This window comes from Mytilus galloprovincialis, chromosome 12, assembly GCF_965363235.1.
Source record: "Mytilus galloprovincialis chromosome 12, xbMytGall1.hap1.1, whole genome shotgun sequence".
Lineage (NCBI taxonomy): Eukaryota > Metazoa > Mollusca > Bivalvia > Mytilida > Mytilidae > Mytilus > Mytilus galloprovincialis.
This window is the reverse complement of record NC_134849.1, coordinates 34,046,003-34,068,181: the sequence shown is the minus strand read 5'-3', so window position 1 is coordinate 34,068,181 and position 22,179 is coordinate 34,046,003. Positions and strand designations below refer to the sequence as shown.

Sequence of the window (22,179 nt, the reverse complement as noted above, 5' to 3'; positions counted from 1 at the left end):
AAATATATAATCAATTAGTAGGAAAGTAGAGTACATAATCTGCCCAGAAACTGAATATGCTTAACTCTGCCTACACATATGATAGATTATTGATGATAAGGCATCTCTTAAATGTAATTTTGAGAATCAATCTTGTCAAGATTAAATGTTACCTCTTAAATGTGATTTTGAGAATCAATCTTCTTAAAAAAGTATGCTCTTACAAGATTATATGTTACCTCATAGATGTGATTTTGAGAATCAATCTTGACAGAAAATGGAGGCTCCGCTACAAGATCAAAAGGTAACTCTTAAATGTGATTTTGAAAATCAATCTTCTACAAAAATGCCGGCTCTTACAAGGGGAAATGTACACATGCACATTTGGGGTAATAATATCATTCTTTTCCCTTTTAAGTATTTGTTCCATTATCATTTTTCAAAATCATTGAAGTTTTTCCATTTGTATTTTTATCCATCTGATGAGTTAAGCCTTTTTCAACTGATTTTTATAGTTCGTTCTTTTGTTGTACTGTTATACAACTGTCCCAGGTTAGGGGGAGGGTTGGGATCCCACTAACATGTTAAACCCGCCACATTATTTATGTATGTGCCAGTCCCAAGTCAGGATCCTGTTATTCAGTGGTTGTCGTTTGTTTATGTGTTACATATTTGTATTTCTATCATTTTTTTATATATAAATAAGGCCATTAGTTTTCTCGTTTGAATTGTTTAATATTGTCATATCGGGGCCTTTCATAACTGATTATGCTGTATGGGCTTTGCTCATTGTTGAAGGCCGTACGGTGACCTATAGTTATTAATGTCTGTGTCACTTTGGTCTCTTGTGGACAGTTGTCTCATTGGCAATCATACCACATCTTTTTTTTTATATTATAATAAGTAGATAAATGATTGTCGTAGATGCAGTTGAATCATGTGGAGTACTTGATTTGAAGACTTTGTTATCGTCCTTTGATTTGAAAGTAAATATGGTTACGAATGTTTACAGTAATTTTTCTGCATGAGATATCAAGTAGGTGGCGAATATTGCATGTTTAATTTTGTTAATATAAAGTACTGATTTGGTCGGTCTATAATGGGAAAACATTAGTTTGTCTCAAAATGTCAAAGTGATTTATAGATTCCCTAACATATACTCTGAAATATAACATTATACAACTCTATCCATTTATTTTATTTTATTGTTGTATAAATCCTCCAATGTTGAAAAACTTTCGTTAATACATTTCTGTCGACGTACACTTGTGGAAAGCGGCTGTTCGTAACTTCCGTTATGGACGGCCCAATATGGCAGATGACCGTACCGATTATATATTATATTTCCTAAATACTTTCGAATAAAAGCATTACTGGTAGAGAAAATTTGGTATTTGTCTGTGAAATATGTAGGTCAACACAAATATCAAGCCTTCTAAAAATAGAATGGCGAAAAAATGGTTTTATACGACGTTAAAAATAACAAAAAGCTGTACGTAACTTTGAAGGTATCCGTTCGTAAAGTGAATTGTTTATATAGAACGGCTGTTCGTAACGTTTAAAAACAAAACTAAGAACATTAAGTAGATGTAATTTGGACGTAGTTATTGTTAACATATGAGTCAATCAAATTATTTAAGATGGTATTTCTATAAACACAATTAGTATATAACTACTTATACCTGAAAACACATTTCAGTTTTTCTATACTATACGAATAGTATATCATGAATATTTATATGTTTTAGAATAATGTAATCTTGCAATCTTCATATATTTCAAATCTGAACATTTTCGCTGAGAACGATATTTTTATATTTCTTCTAATTGATTGATTGATTATGTTTATTTCCTCCATATCTATGAAGATGTTACATTTTATATTATAAGAACAGAATTAAAAACATTACACTGACATATTAACCTATTCTAACAACATCTAAGTATATAAACAGTAATTGGAAAAATTCTATAGATAGTTACATAATTATATAAAATACATTCGAAAAAAAAGAGTCTATAATTCACCAATTTCATACAAGAACAACGTTAGTTGAGATCAAATATGTAACTGTAAAGATCATAATTGAAGACCTGACATAGTTTATACATATAATCTGCTATGTGGCAATGTATTCTGTTTTCAATTACAATTTATAAAACAAAAAGATTGGCATAGCGTTTGCAAACGGGTTCTGATACATGTGGATTTACGTAGGAGGTATTTTGTAACATCCATTATTATGTGTATATCTGAATCTGTGCTTAGTATAGATATATCGAGTATATTATCCCGGTGTTGTTTACAAAGCGAAAGGAGCACGTCATATTAGAATGTCTATCAATTCTCTATTGTCCATGGCAATCAATACAGTTAGTCCACTTCATTTATTACAGAGAAGGAAATCTCAAATATTTTCCGACCTTAGTTTATTTTTGGCATCTTATATGGGAACTAACAATACTGAAGTTTTCAGCCTTCTAAAATATTATTTTACATTTAAGATTTAATTATTTAGTTCCTCCAATATAGTTAAATATTCCCCGTTGTTCACTGATAATCTGTTGAACCTTATTCGTTCCCTCACTAATTCCTTAACTTTTTTCAAAATCTGATCTGCATATATCTTCTAAAACTCTGCATTTAAACAAAAATGAATCTAGTGATCTTTGTTATGACCTGACGACATATTTCTCATTTTGTTTTCGATGGAGGAGATCGATTTTTTTGTTTTTTTTCTTGGGAAACGTTTTTTTCTCAGTCCTTTATAAAAACATCGAAATAAGGATCATATATAAACGTCTATGTTTAAGTTTGCATTGTATTTCACATTCTCATATTAGTCGTCCATGAAAGGTGAGCTAAGATAAAATTAAAAAAAATTAGGACACTTCGCTACAAGTCAAAATGATCAGTTAAGTATACATATGTAACAATTTAGTAATGATTTATCAAACATTGAATACAAAAAAAAGATAAAAAATTGTTTTAGATTTACAGAAAACAAATACAGTTACAATTCAATACTGATTTATCAAACATAGAATGAAAAAAAGTATATAGAAGTTGTTTTAGATTTACAGAAAACAATTATAGTTAAGATAGGCAGCAAAGTAAACATCACATCCATTTACAGAACGACTATTTTTAGAGTCTAACATTTCGTCTTTTCAAGAGTTCTTTTTTCCTAATGCCTGCTGTACAATTAGTCCCTTTATGAATTTGTAAAACTCCATCGTAGCACACACAAGCTGAATCAATATCACCAGATACCTCACAGCATACACCGAGAATTGTTAATGTTTCAGATTTTAGACAGCTTGTGATGAAATACATTTCTCTAGCAGTTAACTTCAAATCCTGCCTTGCTTGTAGTGTATTGAATGTTTCATCGAGATGATGGAAACAAAGAACTCTAAGACAATGAGTTAAAACGACAGGACACATTTTGTTTGAATAATACTGAATAATACAGAAAAAAAACATCATTATGTGATTAAAATCTGAACTAAATGAAGAATTGTAAAATAAAATACGAGAATGTAGCTGTTTGAAAATGCTTTGAAAATATCAAAAGAAAAAAAAGGTTACGTTTTATTCAGGCTAAAATAAAAATTATATATATAGGAATATTCCTGTAGAAACTAAGGACACACGTGCTGTTGTCAAGGACATTAACAACGTCTTCATAAGTAATATAGCGATACACAGATTATCATTGGTCCTCTCGTCTCGATTGCTTTTCTCACTTTCGTTGTACCAGCTGAAGCGTGAAAAAAAAAATCTCGTTGAAATAACCAACGATAATATATGAATAGATAAAATTGTTTTAGATGGACAGAAAACAAATACATTCAAAATGTGCATTAAAGCAAACTTCCATTAACGACTATTTCTAGAGTCTAACATTTCGTCTTTTCAAGAGTTCTTTTTTTCTAATTTCTGCTGTATTATTAGTCCCAACACGAATATGTGTAACTTTATCGTAGCACTTATAAGCTGAATCAATATCACCTGATACCTCATAGCACACACCGAGAATTGTTAATGTTTCAGATACATGACAGGTTGTAATGAAATATTTTTCTATAACAGTTAAGTTTAAATCCTGCACCGCGTGTAGTGTATTGAAGGTTTCACCGAGATGATTGAAACAAAGAACTCTAAGACAATGAGTTAAAACAACAGGAGGTACAAACAATTCATTATTTTCCGCCTCCAGGCTTAGCTCCGCAGGTATTAAAGAAGAACGTTTCATGTATGTAAAATAATTTATAGTCGCCAATTTCGCCTTTTCATTAAGAGTTACATTTTTTGTACAGACATTTTTGGCATATTTATTTATCATATCTTGGGGAAAAGTTGAAAAGCCTTTATATAACTTATCATGTGTACACTTTGATAAAACATAATCTGTAATTCGGAGTGTAACTTTGTATTGTCCAATTACGTAATAAAACGAAGCGTATAACAGCCAACCATTCACAGCATCTGTTTGTAAACACTGGAGTAAATGTTTATGATAACGATTTTGTTTATTTTTGACATTCTGTCCCAAATATGGACGAGGAAGTAGTTGCACCACAAAATGATTGAGACTGTCGATCCACCATTTACATATATCCTGTACAAAGATAGACGATTCGCTCTGAAGGAAAGATTTAGCAATAATCATTCCTCGGTAACAGTTATTTATATGCGTTCTAGGCTTTAATTCGGAGATATATTTATAAAAGAAAAAATCTAACTGCGTAGAAGATTTACATTTGAAAGTTGGTGCTGGGCAATCTAAAATAGCACCTTCAGGGAAAAAAATAGATATCAGTCCAGCTGTTCCGCCACGTTCAATACCGTGAATGATACTTAGCAATCTCTTATTATTTCTCATATTGACCTTTCCTTGAAACATATTTTGTTCTGGTATAAAGTAGTTAGGACAGTAGCAATTGTTAACAAACGAGCTTAATGTATCTAAACACAAGAAAAAGCAGATAAAAATGTTAGCTAACTGAAATGTCTCGATAGATACTTTCTCTGATACCCAGAAAAGCGTTGTTTTTAGAAAGTAGGAGCATAACAAATCCTTTACACCATGTTGTTTGTTAATGATGTGTTTCAATGTTAATTTAAGAAGGCCGTAACATAATAATTGCGTATAATTAAACGAATGAACCAGTTGTTTTTCTGCCACAGAAAAAGATAACCTCCACAACAATTGATCGTTCGTCATTGCTTTAGGTCCAACAGGTACCAACAAACAGCCGTTCTTCACAATTGTATCGATTACTTCATTAGGTGGCCAATGTTTCCTATGACGATTTATCCAATTGCTTGCATTGTATGGGAACGATTTACAACGGAGACAATAAGCAACGTCCATTTTCTCATACAAATCCGATAAGCATGGACCGTGTAATAACGTTTCAACTGACTCCGTTATTTGTTGAATATTTTGAACGAATTTATAGGTGGATACATAAAAACTACTTTTGTTGGTTTGCAAACGTTGTACTAGAGAATCTTTGATCAAACGATAAGAATAATGATAATCGTTTGCAGCTAACTTTAGTCTTGTGAACCCTGGATACAAGGGGTCTGTTTCCATTATCAGCTTTGTATATTTTCGTGAAAATTTTATGTTTTCTGCCCTATTTACCACTTCTACATCACCAATTACTAACATTATATCAAGGTCACTGCCGGGTAAATCAAGTCCTTCAGATATGCTTCCACTTGTAATATATTGTAAATTAGAAATGTCCAATATACTTTCTATTATATCTTTAAGCAGAAATAACCGTTGTCTATGATGTATGTCTCTTTCTTTTCCGACTATTTGAACAAGCTGTTCATACAGGTATACATTATTAACATTTAATCCGGGCCAGAGCACATAACCTAAAAGATAAAAATGAATATATGGAAATTTTTTTAATGAATTTTAAAATATAATGGTAAACTGCTATGTTTCAAAGATAAATGGTTACATTCATTTTTGAGACAGTTGAAGTGCGGGACTTTTAAACTGCAACTGTGCAACTAGGGTTTGTCTGATACACGCAGACATGTTGCATTGCAACAAGCTCCCTATGGGTCCCCTCCCCTACGGAAGAGTTGTTTCGTGGTTTTTAACGTTGGAAAAGCGTAGCACTCTCTCAACAGAAGACAACGGATGTGACATCTCCATTCTGATTAAATGTGAATGCGAAATCATCCCGCACTGTCAAAAAGACATGCATATCCACTTTGATGAGGGTTTTACTGCTGACCAAAAGACGACTACCACTGAAAATTATGCTATATTTAAATATACCCTTAGCGTATAGCTACAGAAAAAAAGAGAGAATATACTAAAGGAATATCCAAAAAATCGAAGGTAAACTGATCACGCCAAATGTTGATAAAAACGAAACACGACAAAAAGGCAAGTTTCAACATAAAAACTAAGACCGAGCAGCATGAACCCCAATTTAAGACCGGGGTGATCTCAGGTATTCCTGAAGTGTGAGCAGATCCTGCCCAATATGTCCCTACATATAAGTTATCAGTCCCATTAAGTGGTGTGATGTTTGAGGAAACAATGATGGGATTGTCGGTACGACATTAAATTGTAAACGTTTCATCGTTATCTGTGAACTAGTCTAGATATTCCATAACGAACAATCAACTAATGTTAGAGACCCCAATAATGATTATGACCAAGTTTGTTTAAATTTGACCTAGTAGTTTCAGAGAAGCTTTTTGTAAAAGTTAACGGACGATAACGGACGCCGAGTGATGGGAAAATTCAATTTGACCTATTTGTGCCGGGTGAGCTGAACAGGTATATATGTCGATAAATCGAGTCTGTCCCCTGTATTGTATTACAGATCCGTGTTTATCATATTATTGATACTTCACATGATAAATGTTGCAATTGGTGTGAAAGTAGTACAAGCATATTCAATGAGTGTGTTTTTTTTTATATATAGATATCATTCCTTTACGTTACTGTTTAATATTTGTAGCATTGCTTACTTTCCAATAAATTATGTCAATTTACCTTCAATATGACCTGTACAATTTTCCAAATATTCAAGGTATTTGTTGGAAGATTTCACAGGATATCTTAAATTAAGTATCCGTTGAGAATTTTGTTTTCTTCTTCCCAAACAGGCTCTAAATGTCCGTTCAAATTGCTGAATTGTGAGGCCAAATACATCGTTTGTTATACTAATCTGACCGTCAAAATGTTGATCAAGATTTGGAGTGAATCGTCGTCTCCCACGGTATGGAAAACGTTTAACTCCATATTTTTCCCAATACGTTCTTTTTCTCATTTCATGAATGTTTCCATTTTCTGCTAAACCTTGGTTGCTCGTTCTTTCACTATTTGTATTCATACTAAATTATATGCCTGTAATAGAACGGACCTATTTAGTATATGTTTGATTGGTCATACGAATTAACATTTTGTAGAATAAATGAAGCAATACAGTCTCATGATATATCTTTTAGAAGAAATCAGTCTGGTATTATAACGTCGTTGCGGAAATCGTAAATAGAAGTAAGTGTAACTACTGTAGACATAAACATGACTTTTGTATAAAAGTCATAAAAAATAAAACGACGATTTGTTTTCGCACAATATATAATTCCGTTACGTAATAATACATTTTTATTTGATATATTAGAAAATGAACTGCATAGTTTCGGTTATGCAATTAAAACAGCTCTGTGTCTATATATGGATGCAGACGTATTCTCAACGTCAAAAACAATGTTTAAATTGTGTTTGAAATTTGTAATAATTTTAACATGATTATGCTTACATGTATCTCAATTATAAATGTAAAAAAAATATTTTTTGAAAATCAATTTCTTAATATATGTTTTCTTCGAGCATCCCTGAAAAAAACGACATTTTCCGAATGCTCCATGTTTATTACTGTATTGCATGTTTTATGTTGTTATTGTTGCTTCGTGTGCTTGTTTATTGGGATACTTAAGGTGGTACCTAACATCTTGACTAAAATTTATTTGGCTCGTTTAATTTTCATAAAAATCTGACAAAATATTTACTTTGACCCTTTGACAAAAATGTAAAAATTTTAAAACATTTGAACCAACCAATTTATCAAAAAATTTACACTGGTTATATAGCAGTTTGACAAACACTAATTTTGATTAATGAGAAGCTTAATACTCCCTGAACAACACAACGTTATTAAAACGTTTAGCTGATTTTACAGAGTTATCTCCCTGTAGTGTCAGGTACCACCATAATGGCTCGAACAACTGAATAATTTGTGATGATATACAAATACGGGGTCCGTTAACAAAAACATTTGCAGTTACAATAATGTTAGTTAACTTAAATTTCCTCATGCAAATTTCGAATCCTTAGTCGAGTCTTAACACATGTTACAGTAGATTTTGACAATCTATCGTCTGTACAGTGGATGAAAACATATAATACAATTTGGAAGCATCGACGACTGAAGATCACTGAAGAAAATTTTAAATTATAAAACATTTTGACGAGGGTTTATTTCTATTTTGCCTGGTTGTTTAAAGAACACAATTTTCATATTTTTAAATACTCAATGAAACTAGTTCCCATTTCTGTTTTCTTTATAAAGATTTTCATGCTGGAAATAATGTTTGTTGAATTTACTTATTGAGTGGAAAATTCTAATGACTACATTTAATATCTTTTATGAAAAGAATAACAATTTTGCTATGAATAACATAATACCATGAAGATATTATCACACACGCTCAACATATTTTAAAATGAACTTGACATAAACATTTAATTGACCATGCGATATTGCATATGTTCAAAATAAACAAATGATAGATCTGGCATTATAGTGAAGTTTGTAGGGTGTTGTCTACATTGTAGGCAAGTGGTTTGCACTTTACATGTATGTAAGAAACTTTCCAACTCTCAGTTTCATTTTAAACAAAGAGATCATTTAAGTAAATTTTCAAACTTCCTTTAAACAGGACGTTTTTTTCTCCGGTACTTACAAAGTTCACTTAAGATTATATATTTATAGACATTCTAATATAGATATATAAAGTGTATTTATTTGTAGTAATATTTTACAAGATTAACAAAACATTATTGTCATGTGCGTTTTCAAAAGCAAATTATGATATGCAACTCTTTTCATATAAAAAGAAAATTTGGTATGATTGCCAATGAGACAACTGTCCACGAGAGACCAACATGACAAAGGAATTAACAACTATAGGTCACCGTACGGCCTTCAACAATGAGCAAAGCCTATACAGCATATGTTCAGTCCGTTTTATAAAAATCTCTCTTATATAGTAGTATGGTTGCCATCATGTGTAGCTTGTCAATTTATATTGCCTTTTTGATTTAACCATTCTTGACTGGAATTGTGATACTTTGACTTTTTATGGGAAAATATGTTGACAGTTACACCTTGTGATTGCAACTCCTCTGAGATTATTTATAAGAAAGCTCTTACAATAGGTACTATAATTTGCCACCACTTATCGCCATTTTTATTTGACTTTTGTTAAGGAAGTTATTGGACTTTTACCATTTGTTGATTTGACGTTTTGAAAGCAACTCTTCTGAGACCGTTTTACATAAAGCTCTTATACTTATATTATTGTTTGCCATTATGAGTACTTCACTATATAATACCATCATTTTGCTTCGACCATTTTTAAGGGGGTTACGGGACTTTTCTTATTTTACGAGTACTGGTTTTATCTTGTGAACTCAACTAATTTGAGACCATTTGACAGACATTTCTTATACTGTGTAGGAGATTTTGCTATCGTGTATAGCCGAGCAGATTATACTGCCATCAAGTTTGATTTCGCCATTTTTAATTCAAGATATATTTTTACAAAATAGCACAATGAGAACACACTATGACGCATAATTCAATTCCTTCTTTATACCATGTTTACTGAGAGTGGAATATTTGGAAATGTTGTACTTAATGACCTTTTGACAAATATCTGAATAAAATATTTACTAGTTCATGTTTTTTCACAGGCATTTGTCCCTGAAAAAAAGTTAAGAGCCTGTGCTGGTGATAAATTTATAATGTTTTTAAAATGAAATCCAATTTGAAAAGAATAATTTTGAACGAACTAAAACTACGGTATAATCAGTTTTGGTATTCATCTTTAAACGATGACAGATTTTTTAAAAGGAGTATACGTTTTGGACCTTATATGCCTATAGTTATCAAAGGTACCAGGATTCTAATTTAGTACGCCAGACGCGCGTTTCGTCTACATAAAGACTCATCAGTGACGCTCATATCAAAATATTTATAAAGCAACACAAGTACAAAGTTAAAGAGCATTGAGGATCCAAAATTTCATAAAATTGTGCCAAATACGGCTAAGGTAATCTATGCTAGACAAATATAAACAATAGGAATCTGACAAAATTTTGAATAAGCAACCATAAGTACAATACCTTTGTCTTCACATGGTCCATGTTTTTTCAGATAAATGTATGACGTTGGATATAGCGGTTTGTTTCCGTAATAAAACACTTCCATACAATGCAAAATAATGGGTTTATCGACAAAGAAAACAATGGCCGCCGAATGCAGTTATTGATACCATAATGAGATTTGGATGTTTGCGGGTATCAATTGGATTTAAAACATTCACAAATAATCAGTTCCATTGTAGGTTATCATTTTAGGTTGCAGAAAAACAACTTTAACAATCATTTAACTATACCCAATTATTATGCTACGGTCTACTTAAATTAACATTGAAACACATCATAAACAAAAATCCAGGTGTAGAGGATTTGTTATGTTCCCATTTTCTAAAAACAACGTTATTTTGGTTATCAGAGGAAGTATCCATCGAGACATTTCAATTAGAGAACTTGTTTTACTGTTTTAAATTGTGTTTAGGTAAATTAAGGTCGTGGGTAGAAAACTGCTACTGTCCTAATTACTTTATACCTAAACAAAATATGTTTGAAGGAAAAATAGATACGACCAATAATCAAATGTTGCTCAGAATTCTCGATAGCATGATTTGTGATAAAACTGTAGGACTGGCAACGAATGTATTTTCTAAAGTCCTAGCATCAACTATGAAAAACAACTCCTCAATTCAGCTAGACTTTTTGTTTTTTAAGATTTTCGCTCAGCTTGAAAATCCCAAGAATCTTGATCTCTGTTTTCGTGGATTAATCGCCGTTCAATATCTGCTCCAATCAGAATCATCTGTATACATACGTGATGTTTGCAGAAGAGGGATATCAAATATTAACAAGTATATACCACAAGAACTTCCTTCTCGGGCCAGACGAAAGAATATCGAAAATATACGAAGCCGCTATCATAAACATTTACAAGATGCACTAAAGCAAGATGCTGTGACTGGGTGGCTGTTGTATGCATCGTTTTATTATGTTATCGGACAGTACAATGTTACAATCCGAATAGTAGATCACGTTCTATCAAAATGTACACCGGATAAGGTATATCAAGGCTTGGTATTCCAAAGACAGATCAATTACTATGCTAAGTTTCTATATATACAATCCATAACATTGAATGAAAAGTTAAGATTAGCAACTATTTCTCCTATAACTTACTTACAGCATTCGTCTTTAATACCCAATGAGTTACAACTTGAGATCCAAAAAGACTCAATCAGTGTACCTCCTGTTGTGTTGTCTCATTTTCTGAATTTTTTATGCTATTATCATCTCGGTGATTCGTTTAACAGACACCAAGCGTTGAGAGATTTGTGTTTGGCTGTGTTTGGCTGTGGAGGAAAAGTTCTTTATTTCACCAGAAGAACTATCATTGTCTTTAACAATTTGTGGTGTGTGCTCAGAATTATCTGGTGATATAGAAACTGCTTGTCAGTGCTACGACAAAGCTTTTCGTTGCGACAATAATATTTGTATCACAGCAAAAATCAGAAAAACAAGGCTCTTAAAAAGACAGGATTTAAAATTTTCTTAATAATCGAGAGGAATATATAAAAAGATCATTATGTTCTAATTCATAACTTCAAGCGAACATAAATTATTTACAAAAATAAACTCAACACCTTTGTATGGGATCAGCTCGCCTGACAGTGTGCAGCAAAGCTTTAATTTTATTAAAGACAAATGCAATGTAATAATGTTCATCAGTGTTAATTACTGTCTGCATAGGCCGCTGCAGGTAATAAACACAAAACAAATCTACAAAAATAAAAACAATTTTCATTATGTACGCAAATACATATTATGAATCAAATAAAAATTCTGTTCTTACACACATTATTATTCACATTCATGAAAAATAACACAAATAAAATACATTAAGTCGGGTGGGAGGGTGGGAAACTTTACTGCACCAAAAGCGAACCTCGAATGACAATATCTTTAATTTACAAAACCGCCAAAAGTATAGCACGGAATATTTGAAATGATCTTATTCAAATATTATGGTCAGTTCTAACTCGACCAATGAAAAACATTTAACCTATTATATACTCTCAAACACGTGTAAATTTATAAACAAATACACGTGGTAATGTTTACATACCGTTGTACATAACTTTAATAAATATATTTATATTTAACAAACGCTAAGTGATTTGTTTCCTTTAAAACTGATTATTTCATCAATCATTACTGTTTTCCAAAAAAACGATGAATAATTCAGTCATATATGATGAGACGACATCAGACAGCAATTTAAGTAAATTTCACCAATACAAACAAATCAATCACTATCATTATACAACATAGTGTAGACCAATGAATAATCAAATATTTACCTTGTTTACAACAATGAATACGATACGAAACATGATTTTAAGTTTTGGATCCCGATTCTCTCACTCCGGAATAATCCGACCACTCTGGCCTATTCCGGAGTCGACATTGGTCCCGATTCCCAGACACCGGAATAGTCCAGACCATTCTGATTCTGCTGTGTTCCTTAATATTTGCTGTTTGGTCCATGTTAAATATTTCTTTACTTTAAATTTAAACTTAGAAAAAAGTAAAATCACAAAAAAACTGAACTCTAATCGGAAAGTTCATAATTTCATGGCAAAATCAAATGACAGAGAGATGTATATTAAGGAGAAAGGACAAAAGATACCAGAGGGACAGTCAAACTCATTGATCGAAAATAAGCTGACAACGACATGGCTAAAGAATAAAAAGACAAATAATAGTAAACAAGACACAACATAGAAAACTTAAGACTAAGGTAGCAATACACAGTTAGGAGTTTAGTTTCGCATTTTGGCCCCTGTGGATTTTTCAAATAGGAAAGTTATTGTGTAATAAAATTCATTTTTAGACAGCTGAGTGCTAATTTAGCCTTCAAAGATGGTTTATATGAGCATCAATATTATTTTTTACATGTTTTATGGGCTGTTTTCTGTTTGACAATCCGTATTTTCATAGCTAGACCGGCCATCGGTCCAGAAATTAATGTAATGTTTACAAACACTTTTTTCTACACAAAGTTTTTGAGGCAATTTTACAAAAAAATGAGATGAAAGACATATGATTTTCATTGGATTTGCTGAATGATATATGTACACAGTTTCAGAAAAGGTATTACTTCAAGCGATTGAAATTCTACTTTTAGCCAAATTTTGGGGAAATATGTGACATCTTTTCCCCCCTTTTTGCAATATTTTATAACAAATAAATGCAGATTGTTGCCATGGATACACCCAAAAGAAATTATATTTTACCATTTTATATACTGGATATAAAATCTATGGGATATTCTGATTACATACATATGCCCATATATGATACAAACAGTAAGTTTGATATTGCAAGAAAGCAATGAAAAGGGGATGGTAAAATTTATAAGGGCAAATTTTAATATTTTTTCCTAACTGTTTATTGCTACCTAACAAACACAAACCCCGCCTGAAACTGGGTTTGATCTCAGCCGATCTCAGGTGCTCGGGAATGGTATTCAGAACCTGCTTCACATGTTGCACCCTCATGTTGCGCAGTTTATTACAAACCCGATAAATAGTTTAATTCAGTAGGTCATATTCGTGGTGAAGATAGGTTTCTTTTTTGTTTATAATATGATGCAAGTGCTTTATTTATAACAGTACATTATACATTTTGTAAGGTTTTGTTATAACTAAATATATAAATAATTAGTAGGAAAGTAGAGTACATAATCTGCCCAGAAACTGAATATGCTTAACTATGCCTACACATATGATAGATTATTGATGATAAGGCATCTCTTAAATGTGATTTTGAGAATCAATCTTGTCAAGATTAAATGTTACCTCTTAAATGTGATTTTGAGAATCAATCTTCTAAAAAAATGTATGCTCTTACAAGATTATATGTTTCCTCTTAAATGTGATTTTGAGAATCATTCTTGACAGAAAATGAAGGCTCCACTACAAGATCAAAAGGTAACTCTTAAAAGTCATTTTGAAAATCAATCTACAAAAATACAGACTCTTACAAGGGGAAATGTACAGATGCACATCTGGGGTAATAATACAATTATTTTCCCTTTTTAGTATTTGTTCAATTATCATTTTTCAAAATCATTTTTCCATTTGTATTTTTGTCCATCTGATGAGCTTTTTCAACTGATTTTTATAGTTCGTTCTTATGTTGTACTGTTATACCACTGTCCCAGGTTAGGGGAGGGTTGGGATCCCACTAACCTGTTTAACCCCGCCAAATTATTTATGTATGTACCAGTCCCAAGTCAGGAGCCTGTTATTCAATGGTTGTCGTTTGTTTATGTGTTACATATTTGTTTTCCGTTTTTTTTATATATAAATAAGGCCGTTAGTTTTCTCGTTTGAATTGTTTTATATTGTCACATCGTGGCCTTTTATAGCTGACTATGCGGTATGGGCTTTGCTAATTGTCGAAGGCCGTACGGTGACCTATAGTTGTTAATGTCTGTGTCATTTTGGTCTCTTGTGGACAGTTGTCACATTGGCAATCATACCACATCTTTTTTTTTATATTATAATAAGTAGATAAATGATTGTCGTAGATGCAGTTGAATCATGTGGAGTACTTGATTCGAAGACATTGTTATCGTCCTTTGATTTGAAAGCAAATATGGTTACGAATGTTTACAGTAATTTTTCTGCTTGAAAAATAAAGTAGGTGGCGAAAATTGCATGTTTAATTTTGTTAATATAAAGTAGTAATTTGGTCTGTCTACAATGGGAACACATTAGTTTGTCTCAAAATGTCAAAGTGATTTATAGACTCTATAACATATACTCTGAAATATAACATTATACAACTCTATTCATTTATTTTATTTTATTGTTGTATAAATCCTCCAATATTGAAAAACTTTCGTTAATACATTTCTGTCGACGTACTCTTGGGAAAAGCGGCTGTTCGTAACTTCCATTATGGACTACCCAATATGGCAGATGACCGTACCGATTATATATTATATTTCCTAAATACTTTCGAATAAAAGCATTACTGGTAGAGCAAATTTGGTATTTGTCTGTGAAATATGTAGGTCAACACAAATATCAAGCCTTCTAAAGATAGAATGTCGAAAAAATGGTTTATACGACGTTAAAAATAACAAAAAGCTGTACGTAACTTTGAAGGTATCCGTTCGTTAAGTGAATTGTTTATATAAAACGGCTGTTCGTAACGTTTAAAGAACAAAACTAAGCACATTAAGTAGATGTATTTTGGACGTAGTTATTGTTAACATATGAGTCAATCAAATTATTTAAGATGGTATGTCTATAAACACAATTAGTATAAAACTACTTTATTTCAGGTTTTCTATACTATACGAATAGTATATCATGAATATTTATATGTTTTAGAATAATGTAATCTTGCAATCTTCATATATTTCAAATCTGAACATTTTCGCTGAGAACGATATTTTTATATTTCTTCTAATTGATTGATTGATTATGTTTATTTCCTCCATATCTATGAAGATGTTACATTTTATATTATAAGAACAGAATTAAAAACACTACACTGACATATTAACATATTCTAACAACATCTAAGTATATAAACAGTAATTGGAAAAATTCTATAGATAGTTACATAATTATGTAAAATACATTAAAAAAAAGAGTCTATAATTCACCAATTTCATACAAGAACAACGTTAGTTGAGATCAAATATGTAACTGTAAAGATCATAATTGAAGACCTGACATAGTTTATACATATAATCTGCTATGTGGCAATGTATTGTGTTTTCAATTACAATTTATAAAACAAAAAGATTGGCATAGCGTTTGCAAACGGGTTCTGATACATGTGGATTTACGTAGGAGGTATTTTGTAACATCCATTATTATGTGTATATCTGAATCTGTGCTTAGTATACATATATCGAGTATATTATCACGGTGTTGTTTACAAAGCGAAAGAAGCACGTCATATTAGAATGTCTATTAATTCTCTATTGTCCATGGCAATCAATACAGTTAGTCCACTTCATTTATTACAGAGAAGGAAATCTCAAATATTTTCCGAACTTAGTTTATTTTTGGCATCTAATATGGGAACTAACAATACTGAAGTTTTCAACTTTCTGAAATATTATTTTACATTTAAGATTTAATTATTTAGTTCCTCCAATATAGTTAAATATTCCCCGTTGTTCATTGATGGTCTGTTGAACCTTATTCGATCCCTCACTAATTTCTTAACTTTTTCAAAATCTGATCTGCATATATCTACTAAAACTCTGCATTTAAATAAAATTGAATCTAGTGATCTTTGTTATGACCTGACGACATATTTTTCATTTTGTTTTCGATGGAGGAGATCGATATTTTTGTTTTTTTCTTGGGAAATGTTTTGTTCTCAGTCCATTATAAAAACATCGAAATGAGAATCATATATAAACGTCTATGTTTAAGTTTGCATTGTATATCACATCCTCATATTAGTCGTCCATGAAAGGTGAGCTAAGATAAAATTTAAAAGAATTAGGACACTTCGCTACAAGTCAAAATGATCAGTTAAGTATACATACTAGGTAACAATTTAGTAATGATTTATCAAACATTGAATAAAAAACAAATAGAAAATTGTTTTAGATTTCCAGAAAACAAATGCAGTTAAATTCAATACTGATTTATCAAATATAGAATGAAAAAAGTATATATAAATTGTTTTAGATTTACAGAAAACAAATATAATTAACGACTATTTTTATAGTCTAACATTTCGTTTTTTCAAGAGTTCTTTTTTCCTAATGCCTGCTGTACAGTTAGTCCCTTTATGAATTTGTAAAACTGCATCGTAAAACATACAAGCTGAATCAATATCACCAGATACCTCACAGCACACACCGATAATTGTTAATGTTTCAGATTTTAGACTGCTTGTGATGAAATACATTTCTCTAACAGTTAAGTTCAAATCCCGTCGTGCTTGTAGTGTATTGAATGTTTCATCGAGATGATGGAAACAAAGAACTCTAAGACAATGAGTTAAAACAATAGGAGGTACAATAAAATCATTATTTTCCACCTCCAGACTTAGCTCCGCAGGAATTAAAGAAGACCGTTTCAAGTATCTAAAATGAGTTATAGTCGCTAATTTCGCCTTTTCATTAAGTGTTACGTTTTTTGTATAGATATTTTTCGCATAGTTATTTATTATATCTTGGGGAAAAGTCAAAAAGCCTATATGTAACTTATCATGTGTACACTTTGATAAAACATAATCTGTAATTCGGAGTGTAACTTTGTACTGTCCAATTACGTAAAAAAGCGAAGCGTACAACAGCCAACCATTCACAGCATCTGTTTGTAAACTTTGCAGTAAATGTTTATGATAACGATTTTGTTTATTTGTGATATTCTGTCCCAAAAATGGACGAGGAAGTAGTTGCACCACCAAATGATTGAGACTGTCGATCCACCATTTACATACATCCCGTACAAAGATAGACGATTCACTCTGAAGGAAAGATTTAGCAATAATCATTCCTCGGTAACAGTTATCTATATGCGTTTGAGACTTAAATATGGAGATATATTTATAAAAGAAAAAATCTAACTGCGCGGAAGATTTGCATTTAAAAGATGGTGCTAGGCAATCTAAAGTAGCACTTTCGGAAGAAAAATTAGATATCAGTCCAGCTGTTCCGGCACGTTCAATACTGTGAATGATACTTAGCAATCTCTTATTATTTCTCATATTGACCTTTCCTTGAAACATATTTTGTTCTGGAATAAAGTAGTTAGGACAGTAGCAATTGTTAACAAACGATCTTAATGTATCTAAACACAAGAAAAAGCAGTTAAATATGTTAGCTAGCTGAAATGTCTCGATAGACACTTTCTCTGATACCCAGAATAGCGTTGTTTTTAGAAAGTAGGAGCATAACAAATCCTTAACACCATGTTGTTTGTTAATGATGTGTTTCAATGTTAATTTAAGAAGGCCGTAACATAATAATTGCGTATAATTAAACGAATGAACCAGTTGTTTTTCTGCCACAGAAAAAGATAACCTCCACAACAATTGATCGTTCGTTATTGCTTTAGGTCCAACAGGTACCAACAAACAGCCGTTCTTCACAATTGTATCGATTACTTCATTAGGTGGCCAATGTTTCCTATGACGATTAACCCAATTGCTTGCATTGTATGGGAACGATTTACAACGGAAACAATAAGCAACGTCCATTGTCTCATATAAATCCGATAAGCATGGACCGTGTAATACCGTTTCAACTGATTCCGATATTTGTTGAATATTTTGAACGAATTTATAGGTTGATACATAAAAACCATTTCTGTTGGTTTGCAAACGTTGTACTAGAGAATCTTTGATCAAACGATAAGAAGAATGATAGTCGACTGCAGCTAACTTCAGTCTTGTGAACCCTGGATACAAGGGGTCTGTTTCCATCATCAGTTTTGTATATTTTCGTGAAACTTTTATGTTTTCTGCCCTATTTACCACTTCTACATTACCAATTACTAACATTGTATCAAGGTCACTGCCGGGTAAATCAAGTCCTTCAGATATGCTTCCACTTGTAATATATTGTAAATTAGAAATGTCCAATATACTTTCTATTATATCTTTAAGCAGAAATAACCGTTGTCTATGATGTATGTCTCTTTCTTTTCCGACTATTTGAACAAGCTGTTCATACAGGTATACATTATTAACATTTAATCCGGGCCAGAGCACATAACCTAAAAGATAAAAATGAATATATGGACATTTTTGAGACAGTTGAAGTGCGGGACTTTTAAACTGCAACTGTTCAACTAGGGTTTGTTTGATACACGCAAAGAGTTGTTTCGTGGTTTTTTGGAAAAGCGTAGCACTCTTTCAACAGAAGACAACGGATGTGACATCTCCATTCTGATCAAATGTGAATGCGAAATCATCCCGCACTGTCAAAAAGACATGCACATCCACTTTGATAAGGGTTTTACTTCTGGCCAAAAGACGACTACCATTGAAAATATTGCTATACCCAAAATACATTTAGTGTATAGCTATAGAAAATAAGAGAGAGTATACTAAAGGTATATCCAAACAATTGAAGGTAAACTTATCACGCCAAATGTTGATAAAAACGAAACACGACAAAAAGACAAGTTTCAACATCAAAACTAAGACCGAGCAGCACGAACCCCTATTTAAAATCGGGGTGATCTCAGGTATTCCTGAAGTGTGAGCAGATCCTGCCCAACATATGGCACTCGTCCGATGTTGCGTATGTCCCTACATATAAGTCATCAGCTCCATTAAGTGATGTGATGTTTGAGGAAACAATGACGGGATTGTCGGTACGACGTTAAATTGTAAACGTTTCATCTTTATCTGTGAACTAGTCTAGATATTCCACAACGAACAATCAACTAATGCTAGAGACCCCAATAATGATTATGACCAAGTTTGTTTAAATTTGCCTAGTAGTTTCAGAGAAGCTTTTTGTAAATGATAACGGACGATAACGGACGCCGAGTGATGAGAAAATTCAATTTGACCTATTTGTGCCGGGTGAGCTGAACAGGTATATATGTCGATTCATCGAGTCTATACCCAGACGGATCAGTACTGTATTACAGATCCGTTTTTATCATAATACTCTGTGGTTGATGCTGCACATGATGAATGTTGCAATTGGTGTGAAAGTAGTACAAGCATATTCAATGTTTGTGTTTTTTATATATATAGATATCATTCCTTTACGTTACTGCTTGATATTTGTAGCATTACTTACTTTCCAATAAATTATATCAATTTACCTTCAATATGACCTGTACAATTTTCCAAATATTCAAGATATTTGTTGGAAGATTTCACAGGATATCTTAAATTAAGTATCCATTGAGAATTTTGTTTTCTTCTTCCCAAACAGGCTCTAAATGTCCGTTCAAATTGCTGAATTGTGAGGCCAAATACATCGTTTGTTATACTAATTTGACCGTCACAATATTGATGTAGATTTGGAATGAATCTGCGTCTCCCACGGTATGGAAAATGTTTAACTCCATATTTTTCCCAATACGTTCCTTTTCTCATTCCATGAATGTTTCCATTTTCTACTACACCTTGGTTGCTCGTTCTTTCACTATTTGTATTCATGATAAATTATATGCCTGTAATAGAACGAACGTATTTGGTATATGTTTGATTGGTCAAAGAATTAACATTTTGTAGCATAAATGAAGCAATACAGTCTCATGATATATCTTTAAGAAGAAATCAGTCTGGTATTATAACGTCGTTACTAGAAGTAAGTGTAACTACTGTAGACATAAACATGTATGAAAGTCATCAAAAGTAAAACGACAATTTGTTTTCGCACAGGATACCCCGAAACATTTTTTTCACGGTTTCAATCTTAACTTATATACCCTTTGACTTTTGTGTGCGTCTTCCATTTTTTTTACTGACAAGCCTTACATCTTGTCTTAGGGAGGGATAAATCATACTTTGTAAAGAATCACTCTGATTCAAACAAAAAATTCTCTGAAACCGATATTATCAAGATGCTTGATTTCTTGATTGACAACATATTTGTAACGTTCGAAGGACGTGTTTTTCAACAGACTGTCGGCATCCCAATGGGTACAAACTGTGCCCCTCTACTTGCCGACTTGTTTCTTTATTATTATGAGGCTGACTTCATGCAGGAACTTCTTAGGAAGAAAGATAAGAAGTTAGCAATATCCTTTAACTCTACTTTCCGCTATATAGATGACGTTCTTTCACTAAACAATTCAAAATTTGGTGACTATGTGGAACTCATCTATCCCATCGAATTGGAGATAAAGGATACTACAGATACAGTTAAGTCGGCCTCATATCTTGACTTACATCTAGAAATTGACAATGAGGGTCGGTTGAAAACAAAACTTTACGACAAAAGAGATGATTTCCGCTTTCCAATTGTGAACTTTCCATTTGTAAGTAGCAACATTCCAGCAGCACCTGCATACGAGGTATAGATATCCCAACTGATACGATATTCCCGTGCTTGCATTTCCTATCATGATTTTCTTGATAGAGGGTTACTGCTCACAAGGAAGCTATAAAACCAAGAGTTCCAAATGGTGAAGTTGAAATCATCCCTTCGTAAATTTTACGGACGCCATCACGAGTTGGCTGACCGTTATGGAATAACCGTTTCACAAATGATATCGGATATGTTCCTTACGTCGTAACTACAATCCCCTTCCCTTTCATGAATGTGACCTACCGAATTAGACTATTTACCGGATTTGTAATCACATAAGCAACACGACGGGTGCCACATGTGGAGCAGGATCTGCTTACCCTTCCGGAGCACCTGAGATCTACCCTAGTTTTTGGTGGGGTTCGTGTTGTTTATTCTTTAGTTTTCTATGTTGTGTCATGTGTACTATTGTTTTTCTGTTTGTCTTTTTCATTTTTAGCCATGGCGTTGTCAGTTTGTTTTAGATTTATGAGTTTGACTGTCCCTTTGGTATCTTTCGTCCCTCTTTTACAATAACAGTATGTCAAATTGAAGAGAAGTGAAAGATACCAAGGGAACATTCAATCAATAAAATAACCAAAGAAACATTGACGGAATGGATTAACTCGAAAGTTGTCTATTAACTGACAACGCCATGTCATTAAACGATTAAGACCAAAAGACAAACAACAGTATGCAAAACACAACATCGAACACTGACTGGGTAACATCCCCACCTAAAACTAGGCT

The 22,179-nt window shown here is 32.4% G+C and overlaps 1 protein-coding gene across 1 annotated transcript; it reads right to left on the bottom strand.

Annotated features, from left to right (window-relative positions):
* Nucleotides 1-1,164: 1,164 nt before the first annotated feature.
* LOC143055611 (uncharacterized) lies at nucleotides 1,165-20,593 on the bottom strand. Its single transcript, XM_076228774.1, has 3 exons — nucleotides 20,237-20,593; nucleotides 17,288-19,171; nucleotides 1,165-3,994 (listed from the first exon to the last, which is right to left on the bottom strand). The coding sequence occupies exons 1-3, from the start codon at nucleotides 20,574-20,576 to the stop codon at nucleotides 3,876-3,878; spliced, it is 2,343 nt and encodes a 780-aa protein (XP_076084889.1). The 5' UTR covers nucleotides 20,577-20,593; the 3' UTR covers nucleotides 1,165-3,875.
* Nucleotides 20,594-22,179: the final 1,586 nt, after the last annotated feature.